Source organism: Macaca mulatta, chromosome 10 (assembly GCF_049350105.2).
Source record: "Macaca mulatta isolate MMU2019108-1 chromosome 10, T2T-MMU8v2.0, whole genome shotgun sequence".
NCBI classification, from domain to species: domain Eukaryota; kingdom Metazoa; phylum Chordata; class Mammalia; order Primates; family Cercopithecidae; genus Macaca; species Macaca mulatta.
In genome coordinates, this window is record NC_133415.1 from 87,542,481 (window position 1) to 87,556,752 (window position 14,272).

Below are 14,272 nucleotides of genomic sequence, written 5' to 3' on the forward strand. Positions count from 1 at the left end.
GCATGAAGTCTCCACTGGCTTAGCTCTCTCTGTCACACTGGTAGGATCTTTAATAATAAGGTTGGGAAAGATGGTTAAAAAAATCAACACAATCTCTTATATGAGGCATTGTCAAAATGAAAAATAAATACTAAAAAATTTACACTTAGAACATGCCAAGGAAAAGATGGCAATCTGCTCCCTAAATGTGATCTGAGGCCACGCCACAGCAAGGTTTGAGGGCTCACTTTTCTCTGTAATTAACAATGGACCACAAAACTTTACATATTTTAACACAGGCACCAAAGGAATATGCTAAATTCTCTCATTTCAAACAAATTGATGTGAAATAGTATAAAACAAAGAGATGGGTCCTGATATTAAGGATAGATTGGTGATTGTTTTTCCTTTGAGGGAAACTGATGATAATCTCCTTTGCAGAAAATTTCCCCCCAATATTGTGCTTGTCTCTTTGGAAGAGACAGATTGGAAACAGTTCATGGGAGCTTCAAAGTGATGCTATATTAAATCATTATGCTTTCCTCTCATAAGGTTTGCTGTGATTCTGACAGCTTTGGTACCAAAAACCATACTCTAATGGAATCTTTCTCAAGTATCAGTTCCTTTTTGGAAGGGCTAATTTTAGAAAATTTGTAATAACGAGAATCTCAGAACCCACTTATCATTTACAACACAGGCCTTGATGTGGCCAGATCACCTAGGTGAGCATATCATCTGCTCTATGAAAGCATCAAGACCTAAACTCACTTAAAAATTTATTATATTCATTCATTTATTTATTTACTTTTATTTTTATTTTTTGAGGCAGAGTCTCGCTCTGTTGCCCAGGCTGGAGTGTGGTGGCACAATCTCGGCTCACTGCAACCTCCTCCTCCCAGGTGCAAGCAATTCTCCCTGCCCCAGCCTCCCGAGTAGCTGGGATTATAGGTGTGCACCACCACACCCGGCTAATTTTTGTATTTTTAGTCGAGATGGGGTTTCACCATGTTGGCTAGGCTGGTCTCGAACTCCTGACCTCAGGTGATTCACCCGCCTCGGCCTCCCAAAGTGCTGGGATTACAGGCATGAGCCGCTGCACCCAGCCATTTATTTTTTTAAGGGCCAAATTTTCAATGTCCTGAAAAACTCTTTGTAGACAAATATGCATTTGTCCTTTCTTTAACAGTGACAAGTCCCATTTGCATGCTCCCACTGTAATTATATCAGTAATCACATTTGCAGGAGGGACTACCCAGCTTCCACTGATCCGGGGCTAGATTCCCAGAACAGTGAAATTTGGAGCTGAAACATTCTTGCATTTTCTAAGAACTTTTTTTTTTTTTTTTTTTGAGACGGAGTCTCGCTCTGTCCCCCAGGCTGGAGTGCAGTGGCGCGATCTCGGCTCACTGCAAGCTCTGCCTCCCAGGTTCCTGCCATTCTCCTGCCTCAGCCTCCCGAGTAGCTGGGACTACAGGCGCCCGCCACCGCGCCCGGCTAATTTTTTTGTATTTTTAGTAGAGACAGGGTTTCACCGTTTTAACCAGGATGGTCTCGATCTCCTGACCTTGTGATCCGCCTGCCTCGGCCTCCCAAAGTGCTGGGATTACAGGCGTGAGCCACCGCGCCCGGCCTTTTCTAAGAACTTCTTACGATTCAAATATTAGAGCCTGCATGTCAGCAAAATTAATTACAAGAGAGTGAAAGGCTGATGAGCAACTTAACTTCACCAGAAACCATGGGAACATGCCTTTGCTATGTTGCACTAAAGATGCAAGGACTTTTTTTCTGGATAGGCAATGGGTGTCTTTTGGTGGGGGGTATGTTTATCAGATGACAGTATTACTGATACTCTATACCTTACTGAAAAGCTCCAAGCACATTCATGTGCACTAGATCAATGATTAATAAGAATAAATAATAAACATGGAGATGGATAAGTTTTACTGTAATCGTTTTACCTCTCACACATTAAGCTCCATTGCTTTTTCTTCATACAAGAGGCACCTTACAAAATAAATAAATAAATCTCCTTTAGGTATAACTGGTGGAATTCCCTCTCTAAGGAGCAGGCATTGGCATTATAAAACTATAAAAGTCAATGATTTCTGAACTTATTCCCCTTTAATACTTTAATCAAACTTAACAAGTACCATGCTTACTATTTTATTAACTAGGATTATAAAAATTGGTAACTAAAAGGGCCTTTTCTTCAATGAGACCCTGTTCTTTTTATTTCTGCTCTATTGCATAATCTTAATTTTTCAGCAACTCAGAAGTTTAAATTGTTAACAAAATGCATTTTTCTTCTGGACATTTTAATTTACTAGTAAAAGATCAAGCAAAAATAATTTGAAAAACAAAATGAACATCTCTACGTTGACTTTTACCTGAATTTCAGTTCAGAGAGCTAGCTTAAATTTAACTAGTAAGATGCTGCATAATGTATCAAGTTAACTAAGTTATATCAAGTGTCACCACCATATCCACAAAACCAAATAATTACATCCTTATTTCACTCCCTCCATTAACTCTAAAAACTGAAGTTCTACTAAGATCTAGCTCCAGCAAATTTACCAACACAAATAGCTACAGTGTTCCTCACCTCCTAGGCCTGGATGTAAACTCTGTGGCCCCTGGTTTGGTGGTTGCTGCTGCATCACCATGAAGTTAGGTGGCACATTTCCCTGTTGAACCATAGGATTCCGACCCGGAGAGCTGACAGGCTGCTGAAATCCCTGGGGAAGTGGGTTATTTTGAGGTGGCCTTGGTCCCATCTGCTGCTGAGTTTGGTTAACCGTTGGGGAGGATGCAGGGGATCCCTGCTGGAAGGAGGAGGGTGAGGAGGCAGGAGACTTGTTGGTGAGGTGGGGCTGCTGCAGGGGAGTTGGGACCCTAGAGGGCCCTCCCTGCAAACTCTTCATCTGAGGAGCTGTGAACTGGCCTGGGTTGCTCATCTGAGGAAAGTTTGTGTGGGCTTGTGAGGCTTGCTGGCTGCCAAAGGGATATGGAGGGGGAGGGTGGGAAGGCGTCTGTACCGTAGCTAAGGATGGTCTTGCCTGGAGTTGCTGTTGCATTGGGCCAGGCAAGGGAGCCTTCTTCCACCCTTGGTTTGCAGTCATTGTGCCCAGAGAACCCTGGGCTGGAGGAGGTTGAAGGGCTCCAGAAGGCAGCTGGTTCCAGCCTGGAGGAACAGGCACCTGAGTTGGGGAAGTAAACTGGGGTCGAATTCCCTGTGGCTGTTGTTGCTGATGTTGCTGTGGGGGTCTTGCCTGCAACTGTTGTTGCTGCTGTTGCTGCTGCTGCTGCTGCTGCTGCTGTTGTTGTTGTTGCTGCTGCTGCTGCTGCTGCTGCAGCTGGGGAAAATTAGCTGGGTTCATTTGTCTATTCACAGAGACAGGCTGCATTGGGTGGTGTGGGGGAGCTAAAGATCCTGAGGGATGACTTTGCTGCTGTATATGGAGCCCAGAGAGAAGTGGATCCATTGCATCTGTTTAAAGATAGTCAACAAAGCAATAATTAACCTACTGCAATCTAGATCCTAGAGCAGTGGCCTTTGTAATTCTGGATACACAGAGTAAAATCTGCTGCTACTATTTGATAAAATAAATGCTTGTGAATACCTTCTATGTGTGAAGCAACATACCAAGATGATGAATTCTGCCTTAAAAAGAGCTTGGTCAGCAGTGGACATTAAAAGCAAAATGTAAAACATGGAGAGCAGTATTTACCAAATCATATTCTGGAGAACTATGTTAATTAGCGTTATAAGAAAACAAAACACTTAGGTTTGGGAAACAATGAACCTAACAAACTTAGATGGGTTTCTTCACTGTAGGGCTTTCAGTGCCTCCAATATGTGACTTTTGAATCTCCAGGAGGGAGGGTAAAGAATGATGCATTTACCAAATTTACTTGACTACAGAATTCTATGTAATGAGCATCTTGCAGGACTACGCAGGCCAAGGCACGCTTTTAGAAAAGTTAGGGTATAACTGATAAGAAAACAATGAGAAATTCTGAGAAGAAAATAACGACATTTAGCTTGAAGAAATCAGGTCATATTTTGTAAAGAAGGTGACAGTGTGAGTTTGGAAATTAGAAATTCAGCATCAGAGATAACTGAATTTTGTAATGATCTGTGCAGAAAGTTTCAGACTCTTCATCCTCAAAGACTAGAAGTCATTACCTGACTGAGAAGCAGGGCGAGGAGTCCTGGGCTGCAGCTCTGGATTGTGGCCTGGTGCCATCATGGAAGATGACACATTTCCACCCGGGGGTATCATAACAGTGGCAGGGTTGTTCATCCTTATTATTCCTAGAAAAAAGATCCCTAGAATAGAGTACTGGAATTTGCACAATTTTTGTTTTTTAATGAGTTATTTCAAGAATATGAAAAGATATGGAAAATTTGTTTTTTTTTTTGACAGGTCAAGCTGTTGCCCAGTCTGCCAAGTGGCACAATCACAGCTCACTGCCACCTCGACTTCCCGGGCCCAAGTGATCCTTCCGAGTCAGCCTCCCAAGTAGCTGGGACCATGGGCACATGTCACTGGGACCACAGGCACACACCACTGTGTCCAGCTAATTGTTCTATATTTTGTAGAGATGGGGTCGCTATGTTGCCTAGGCTGGTCTCGAATTCCTGGGCTCAAGCGATCCTCCAGCCCAGCCCTCCCAAAGTGCTGGGACCACAGGCGTGAGCTACTGCACCCGGCCTGGAAGTTTCTACACCCATCATCTACCTTTTTTAAATTTAAAAAATTTGCTCTTATCTCCTTCAGATATATATGTAGATACAGCAGAAGCCCCCTACTCCTTCCATTCCACCTCCTCCCTGTTACTGCAGTTGGGGTTAACAGTTCTGTGCATGTTTATTGACCTTTTCTGTATCTGTAGGTAAACCGCAATTTTTCTGTAGGTAAACAGCATTTTTTGTATGCTTTTAATCTTTGTATAAATGGCATCTTACTATATGCATTCTTCATCGGCTTCCTTTTTCACTTAATGTTATTTTTTGAGATTCACATCTCTCTTGACTGTTACAAGGGCTCCATCGTATAGAACCATATATCCACCCTTCTGCTGATGAATACTAAGGTTTTATTTTTCCTTTATTCTTATAATTTTGCAATGTTGTGTATTTGTCATGAATTCTTGTGGATATATGAGAGTGTTTTTACACTATATACTTAGAATTGCTAGGTTTTAAAGTCTAAGCATCTTTAAGTTTACTAGATATTGGTAAACTGCTCTCAAAAGTTGGTTATACCAATTTATACTCAAACTAGCAGTTTGAGAACTCCTCTTTCTCCACATCTGAAAATTTCTGATACTGCTAAACTTTTCAGAATTTATCATCCATGCTCCTGAGAACAGGCCAGGCATGGTAGCTCATGCCTGTAATCCCAGAGCTTGTGGAGGCCAAGGTGGGAGGACTGCTTGAGGCCAGGAGTTTGAGACCAGCCTGGGCAACATAGCAAGATCCCATCTCTACAAAAAATAAAAAAAATCAGCCAGTGTGGTGGCAAGCGCCTGGATTCCTAGCTATTTAGGACACTGAGGCAGGAGGATCACTTGAGCCCAGGAGTTTGAGGCTGCAGTGAGCTATGATCATGCCACTGCTCTCCAGCCTAGGCAACAGGGTAAGAGCCTGTCTTCAAGAAAAAAAGTGATAACCACCTATACTTATTCTCTTTTCCTTTCCTTGGCTACAGAATTCTCTGTCATGGAGCATCTTGCAGGACTAAGTAGGCCAAAGCACACTTTTAGGAATGTTGAGGTATGAATAAGAGAACAATGAAAAATTGTAAAATGAAAATGATGACATTTAGCTTGAAGGGCAGATTTTGTGACATCTTTGATTTTTGGCATCGAGGTGAAAATAACCTCAAAATGACTGGGAAAGCATCTTTCTTCTTTTTCTGTGCTCTGTGTATCTGTTCTTTAAATGTTTGATAAAACTTTCCTGTAAAACCATCTGGGCCTATAGGTCATACTAATTGATTTACCGGGAAACAGATTTTTATTTCAATTTCTTAAATGGTTATAGACTTTTCAAGTTTTCAATGCCTTATTAAAAGTCAATTTTTATTAAATTATAATTTTGCCAACACTAAAATTTATTAGCATAAAGTTAACTGTGGAATATCTTTTCCATTCTTTTAAAAAAAAATGATACATAACTCATATACTATAATATTCACCTTTTAAAATTTGTACTTTTTTCATTCTTTACATTGTTTGTGCCCTCTTTTCTTCTTTGGTGGTCTTACCATATTCATAAGTTTTAGCTGTCCTTTCAAAGAAACATCTTTTGGGCCAGGGATGGTGGCTCATGCCTGTAATCCCAGCACTTTGGGAGGCTGAGGCAGGCGGATCACTTGAGGTCAGGGGTACGAGATCAGCCTGGTCAACATGGTGAAACCCCCATTTCTACTAAAAATACAAAAATTAGCCGGGCAAGGTGGCGGGCGCCTGTAATCCCAGCTACTCAAGAGGCTGAGGCAGGAGAATCTTTTGGTTTTGCTGTTCCATTGTTTTTTTGATTCATATTTTACTTATCTCTGTTCTTATCTGTATAACTTCCCTCATAACTTACTGCTCTGCTCAATTCTTAAGTCAGACACTTAGTTTGTTAATTTTCAGTTGGTGTTCTTTCTTCATTAATACCAATTTCTGAAGGCTTAAAATTTCTTCCAAGTGTTGTATTGGCCACATCTCACAAATTTCAGTATATATTATTCTCATAATTCCATTCTAAATATTGTCTAATTTCCATCAGGATTGCTTTTTTAAATCACTAAGTATTTATTTATTTATTTATTTATTTATTTATTTATTTATTTATTTATTTTTTGAGACAGAGTCTTGCTCTGTCGCCCAGGCTGGGGTGCAGTGGCCGGATCTCAGCTCACTGCAAGCTCCGCCTCCCGGGTTTAGACCATTCTCCTGCCTCAGCCTCCTGAGTAGCTGGGACTACAGGTGCCCGCCACCTCGCCCGGCTAGTTTTTTTTTGTATTTTTTAGTAGAGACGGGGTTTCACCGTGTTAGCCAGGATGGTCTCGATCTCCTGACCTCGTGATCCGCCCGTCTCGGCCTCCCAAAGTGCTGGGATTACAGGCTTGAGCCACCGCGCCCGGCCAAATCACTAAGTATTTATAATGCATTACCACATTTCCAAAAATATGGGATATTTTGGTTGCGGTTTTTTTTTGCCACTGACTTGACCTAACAGCACTGCGGTTAGAGAACAGGATCTGTGTGATATTAATATGTGGTATTTACTGAAACTTGCTCTTGGAATAATCCCTGGTCAGTCTGTATAAATTTTCCATTTATGCTTGGGAATATTAAGAATTCTTGAATTATGACTGCACTTTTATTTTTTTTTGTTTTTTCTTCGAGATGGAGTCTCATTCTGTTGCCCAGGCTGGACAGCAGTGGTGCAATTTTGGCTCACCACAACCTCCACCTACCAAGTTCAAGCGATTCTCCTGCCTCAGCCTCCCAAGTAGTTGGGACTATAGGCACACGCCACCATGCCTGGCTAATTTTGGTATTTTTAGTAGAGACGGGGTTTCACTATGTTGGCCAGGCTTGTCTTGAACTCCTGACCTCGTGATCTGCCTGCCTCGACCTCCCAAAGTGCTGGGATTATAGGCGTGAGCTACCATGCCCGGCTGACTGCATGGTTTCTATGTATGTCCATTATATAAAAGGTATATTGTTATTCAAGCTTTCCTTTATCCTTACTAATTTTTTACAAACTTGGCCATCAATTACTCACAGAGGTGTGTTAAATCTCCCCTAAGGTTTGCTATTTACATGCAATTCTTAAATGTTTTGAGGCTAGGTTGTTAAGTACATAAGAGTTTAGCAACTTCCTGGTGAATTTTTCCTTTTACATTATATTGTGGCCCTATTTACCTTCAGTGATGCTTTTTATTTTAATGTCTGTTTTATCTGATAAAAATATTCTTATACTTTTCTTGGTTAATAGTCACCTTGTTAATCTTTCTATCTTTCTAACTTTGAACCTTCTGAGTCCTTATATTTTATGTGTTTCCTGTAACAGCACATAGGTAAACCTGAGAATACTACTCTGATTAATCATTTCCTTTTTATCAGTGTTCATAATCCATTTACCTTTATTGTTAATTACTAGTATAATTTTATTTATTTTGTCATTTTATGATTTCTATTTACCCTTTTTTTCTGTGCTGTCTTCCTATTTTTCCTGAATATTACTGGATTAATTTTTTTTTTATCATGGTCTTCCTCTTTAATCCTCTACTACTAGTTTAGAAGTTATATATTCCATTCACATTATTTTACTAGTATCTTTAAAATGTCAACAGACATATCTCACTTAAAGTTTAAAGACAATATATGATCATCATTATTACTAAATAAGTCAAGGCTTATTTAGATTTACCCCATGCTTATCAATTATTTAGCTCACCATTCCTTCTTAGATCTTATTTCTTCCATCTTAGGTTCAATTTTCTTCTTCCTGAAGTACATCCTTGAGCAGTTCAATTAGCAAGGGTCTGTTAATGGTAAATTCTCTTAGTCTCTTTGAAAAGCTCTTTATTTCATACTACTCTTGATAGTATAGCTATGTTTAAAATTCTAGGCGGTCAATTATTTTCTCAGCACTTTGAAAAAATTATTCCAATGTTTCCTGGCCTCCAATGCTGCTGTTGAGAAATCAAGGAAAGCTGATAGTCTTTCCTTTGCAAATAATAGGTCTTTTCTTTTGGGTTGCTTTTAGCATTCTGTTTTTCAATGTTCTGAAGTTTTTTTTGTTTTGTTTTGTTTTGTTTTTGAGACGAGTCTCACTCTGTCGCCCAGGCTGGAGTGCAGTGGCCAAATCTCAGCTCACTGCAAGCTCCGCCTTTCGGGTTCACGCCATTCTCCTGCCTCAGCCTCCCGAGTAGCTGGGACTACAGGCGCCCGCCACCTCGCCTGGCTAGTTTTTTGTATTTTTTAGTAGAGACGGAGTTTCACCGGGTTAGCCGGGATGGTCTCGATCTCCTGACCTTGTGATCCCCCCATCTCAGCCTCCCAAAGTGCTGGGATTACAGGCTTGAGCCACCGCGCCCGGCCCTGAAGTTTTACAATATTGTGTCTAGATGTAGATTTATTTTTATTTTGTAGTGCTCAGGATTACTGGGCTTCTGAATCTGAGGACTTATGTCTTTCATCCATTCTGGAAAAATTTTAGCCATTCTCTGACTGTCATCCCTCCTCAATTTCTTTATCTTATTCAGGAACTCTTTTCAAACATGTTAAACCTTCTCATTTTATCCTTCTTGTCTCTTGACCTCTTTCATATTTCCATCTCTTTTTCTCTGCTGCATCCTAAGTGATTTATTCAAATTCACCTTTCAATCCAGCTATTTCTAATTTGCTGAATAAGTTATTCACTTTATTTTTAAATTTCTGTAAGTTCTGTTCCCCCATCTCTCCTTATGTTTTAATAGTGTCTTGTTTTCTTATGATTCTCGTAATTGTTAATACTTTGATATTCCTATTACCTAAAATTCTGGAGGGAGCGAGTCTAATCCTAAATTGTATAAATTCAGAATATAAGCTCATTTATATCAGGTTTTAACTAGAAGTCTGCAATGACTAGGGTTGAGAATATGCCCCTCCACAGCTTCAACAGTTATCACCAGTCTAGACCCACCTAATGTTAATGACTTAGCCTGTTAATGGGTATTCACTAACATATTAAATGTCCAAAATGCAAGAGGGTAGAGAAGACAATTCCACAACACCCATTTTCCCACCTCATGTCTACAGCCCCAGCAAACACAGACAAATTTCCTATTAATTTCCCATTAATTTCCCTATGCCAGAGGGTGACATTTTCCTAATCTATCTTTCACTGAAAATTCTGGTTTCATGAGGAATTTTGAATTCTAACTTGCTTCTTCATGTTGACCCAAGGCTTTATTTTTTATCCCTTCCCGGCCATTAAAACCCAAATGCTTTAGACCCTGCAGAATCTCATTTGTTTACTGCTGTTTAAATATTCACCTTTGACTTTTTTTTTTTTTTTGGCCCTAGGGAGTTCCTCTACTTTCTTTCCCCACCCCTCTGCTTCCAAGCCCAGCTACATTTTTTTTTTTTTTTGGACACGGAGTCTTGCTCTGCACCCAGGCTGGAGTGCAGTGGCTTGATCTTGGCTCACTGCAAGCTCCACCTCCAGGGTTCACACCACTCTCCTGCCTCAGTCTCCCAAGCAGCTGGGAATACAGGCACCCGCCACCACACCCGGCTAATTTTTTGTATTTTTAGTAGAGACAGAGTTTCACCGTGTTAGCTAGGATGGTCTCGATCTCCTGACCTCATGATCTGCCCGCCTCGGCCTCCCAAAGTGCTGGGATTACAGGCGTGAGTCACCGTGCCCGGCCGCCCAGCTACATATTAAGTGTTATAGGCAGGGCACGGTGGCTCACGCCTGTAATCCCAGCACTTTGGGAGACTGAGGCGGGTGGATCACTTGAGGTCAGGAGTTCGAGACCAGCCTGGCCAAGACAGTGAAACTACTAAAAATACAAAAATTAGCCAGACATGGTGGTGGGCACCTGTAATCCCAGCTGCTAGGGAGGGTGAGGCAGAGAATTGCTTGAACCTGGGAGGCAGAGCTTGCAATAAGTCGAGATCGCACAACTATACTCCAGCTTTGGTGACAGAGCAAGACTTTGTCTCGAAAAAAAAAAAAAAAGTTGTATTTTAAGGTATTTTGTAGTTGGAGAGGACAGTTAGGCTAATGTTTATCTATTGAAACTGGATTTGTTTCTGAGGAATTGCACCTGGTTTTTTAAAGATGGTAGTTAGACAATTAAGAAAGCTCTCACGAGGGCTTGGTGTGGTGGCTCACGCCTGTAATCCCAGCACTTTGTGAGGTCTAGGCAGGTGGATCACCTGAGAGCAGGAGTTTGAGACCAGTCTGGCCAACACGGTGAAATCCCATCTCTATTAAAAATATAAAAATTAGCCAATTAGCCGGGTGTGGTGGCACCCGCCTGTAATCCTAGTCACTCTCGAGGCTGAGGTGAGAGGATCACTTGAACTCAGGAGGTGGAGGCTACAGTGAGCTGAGATCATGCCACTGTACTCCAGCCTGGGTGACAGAGTGAGACTCCTTCGCAAGGAAAAAAAAAAAAGAGAGAGAAAGCTCTCGTGAGATAAGAAACAGGTTTTTGGCCGGCGCAGTGGCTCACGCCTGTAATCCCAGCACTTTGGGAGGCCAAGGCAGGCGGATTAAGAGGTCAGGAGATCCACACCATCCTGGCTAACACAGTAAAACCTCATCTTTACTAAAAATACAAAAAAAAAATCAGCCGGGCGTGGTGGCAGTCGCCTGTAGTCCTAGCTACTCGGGAGGCTGAGGCAGGAGAATGGCGTGAACCCAGGAGGTGGAGCTTGCAGTGAGCCAAGATTGCGTCACTGCACTCTAGCCTAGGCAACAGAGCGAGAGTCCATCTCAAAAAAAAAAAAAGAAAGAAAAAAAGGTTTTCTTGGTCCATAATAAGCTTCCTAATCCCAGAAAATTTCAAGTATATGCTGACTACATGTTCAATAGTGACACTATAACATGCATTCCAGTACTAGATGGGAATCTGCACAAGATCCAAGGTTCTCATCTAGGGGAAATTTTGTCCCCCAAGGGACATTTGGTAATGTCGGGAGACATTTTTAGGTGGCACAACTGCAGGGAAGTAGTGGTGCTACTGGCATCTGGTGGGTAGAAGCCACGGATGCTAAACATCCCACAACACACAGGACAGTCTCCCACAGCAAAAAATTATTGGCCCCAAACATCAACAGTGTTGAAGCTGAGAAACTTGAATTAAACGACTACTATGGTATCTAACAAATCTTTGAATTCTATAAGGCTATGAAAAAAAAACAGCCTATGGATTTAGTTTTAATTGCAAAAGACTCTTATTAGGAAACTTTCTGTTCCCCACGCTAAGAGAAGAAAGTAGTACTAAGAATGATTGAAAAACCAACTGCTGTAGATACACAATTCTAAAGTTATTTATTATAGTTTTAGAAGAGATTTAAGGTCTCTTTCCCCAGAAAAATTTAGCTGTTTAACCTAATATTAAACTTTGTTTGCATCCTTCAAGTCTCAATAGACAACAGAGAAAAGCAATCCTAAAATATGCTTGGCAGTAAAGAAAGATATCTTGGGGGTTAAAATGTTACTATTACTACAGGTCATTACTAATTGATTATTCCTGAAACTTTATACCATACACATTATCTCAATCTGAGTCCTTCATTAAATACAAATCTAACCTGATTTCAATCTAAAGCTTCTCAGTTTCCTAGGCTGATAATCAACTATAGTACTATAATTGGCTGGGTACGGTGGCTCAGTTCATGTCTGTAATCCCAGCACTTTGGGAGGCGGAGGGGGCAGATCACCTGAGCCCAGGAGTTAAACCAGCCTGGTCAACATGGCAGAACCCTGTCTCTACAAAAAAACAAAACAAAACAAAACAAAAATAAGCCGGGTGTAGTCCCAGCTACCGAAGGGCTGAGACAGGAGGAACACTTGACCCTGTCTCAAAAAAAAAAAAAAAAAAAAAAAGCACTATAATTTACATGCACTTCTTAGGGATACTTAGTAAACATGCTTGCTATCTGCCAGATACTAGCCTAAGAGAGCTTGTAATTACAGTACTAATAACAATTAAGTGGAGTCTTAACATTTTAAGCCTAGAAGGGATCTCTAGCATTGTTTCTAGAACATAATTAAAGATGTTTATAAGCAACTAGGGTCAGTAAATATTAAGTCCTTTGGAAAAGAGTTGAGACTAGAACCCAGTTTCCTGATTTATTCATTCTTTCATTAACTATACGTAACTATATGGTAACTATAGGTTTATTCATTCTTTCATTAACTATATGTAACTTGGCTAGGCTTTTCCCACTCTGCTTCTGGCCCATGTCTTTCCAGTAGTGGCAACAGTGTCGTCTATAATTTCTCATAAAGCTACCTTAACACCAAATGCTCAGACTTCTGTGGGGAACTACATCTATGTACACGATACCAGGCTGGATATTTTACACCTATTATATGGTATTCCACAACAGCCCAACAGCACAGGTCCTGACATATATATTTTCCTAAGTCCTAACAAGAACTTAGGAAATGTTTGCTGCACTGCTCAGGGCCCTTCTACCTTCAAGCATGAGCTCAAAAGATGGTAGGTATTATTATTTCATTTTATTGTGAAGAAAGTATTGCTTGGGGAAGTATAGTAACTAGCTTGAGGTAACCAGTAAATGGTAGTACCAGAATAAAAACCTAGTTCAATTCTATGATCAATTCATTAGTTACAGTTCAGAATAGCATGTTTTTTTGTTTTGAGACAGTCTCGCTCTGTTTCCCAGGTTGGAGTGCGGTAGTGCAATCTCGGCTCACTGCAACCTCTGCCTCCCAGGTTCAAGTGATTCTCCTGCCTCAGCTTCCTGAGTAGCTGGGATTATAGGCACCTACCACCACACCTAGCTAATTTTTGTATTTTTAGTAGATACGGGGTTTCACCATCTTGGCCAGGCTGGTCTTGAACTCCTGACCTCAGGTGATCCACCCACCTCGGCCTCCCAAAGTGCTGGGACTACAGGCGTGAGCCACCGTGCCCGGCCAAGAATAGCACCTTATAAATTGAGCTCCTCTATACTGCTGCATTTCTCTAAGAGCTACTGTGGTAGAGTGGGAAGGGAATGACTGGGTAAGCAGGTTCTTACTCAGGTTCAACCACAGCAGCTCTGCTTTTCTGTTTTATTTGAATAAAGGGTCCTGCAGCTGAAAAAATTTGAAAGCCACTAGTGCAGTGAAAAAAGCACTAAACTGGGCGTTAGAAGATCTGTGATACTAGTTTATTGCTCCTTGACCCTGGGCAAATCACTTCCTTTATGTGAGTTCCACAGCTTCCTCAGCTTTAAATGACAGTCAGCTCAAATCTAATATTCTGATATTCACAGAATATTGAGTTCAATCTCTGAAGAAGAGATTTCAAGATTACTAGAAAAGGAAGCAATTTATAACTCTCAAATTCTAAACACGTAAAAACTCATATTCTTCCACATACATCTTCAGAATCCACATAAACACACAAGAATTCAATTTACAGATATTCTCAGCCTCAGAGAAAGTGGGAGTTGGAAAGCTACATTCTCCATTGTACTATTAATATTAACATAATGAGGGTAGAAAATGTCTCATTCATTTCTATTTCCAACAGCACAGGTCCTGTCACACAAC

The 14,272-nt window shown here is 40.9% G+C and overlaps 1 protein-coding gene and 2 long non-coding RNA genes across 20 annotated transcripts in view; 1 reads left to right on the forward strand and 2 right to left on the reverse strand.

The window, feature by feature from the left end:
* Positions 1–14,272, reverse strand: part of NCOA6 (nuclear receptor coactivator 6) — a 119,393-nt gene that overhangs the window by 42,421 nt on the left and 62,700 nt on the right. For 16 of the 18 annotated variants that reach the window (XR_013399788.1, XR_013399787.1, XR_013399786.1 and 13 more), the window contains 2 exons: positions 4,166–4,294; positions 2,582–3,466 (listed from right to left, as the gene is read on the reverse strand). Coding sequence is in view for 15 of the 18 variants with exons in the window: in XM_077951487.1 (XP_077807613.1) it covers positions 2,582–3,466; positions 4,166–4,294 (1,014 nt within the window). In the remaining 3 variants the exon portion in view is untranslated. Of the gene's footprint in view, positions 1–2,581; positions 3,467–4,165; positions 4,295–8,440; positions 8,529–14,272 lie in introns of all 18 variants that reach the window. The other 2 variants (XM_077951490.1, XM_077951491.1) reach the window with 1 other exon arrangement.
* On the forward strand, positions 772–12,507 carry LOC144332093 (uncharacterized). Its single transcript, XR_013399844.1, has 2 exons — positions 772–1,047; positions 11,551–12,507. It is a non-coding gene; the product is annotated as an uncharacterized LOC144332093 (long non-coding RNA).
* On the reverse strand, positions 5,889–10,714 carry LOC144332087 (uncharacterized). The gene is made up of 2 exons (XR_013399838.1): positions 10,575–10,714; positions 5,889–6,453 (listed from the first exon to the last, which is right to left on the reverse strand). It is a non-coding gene; the product is annotated as an uncharacterized LOC144332087 (long non-coding RNA).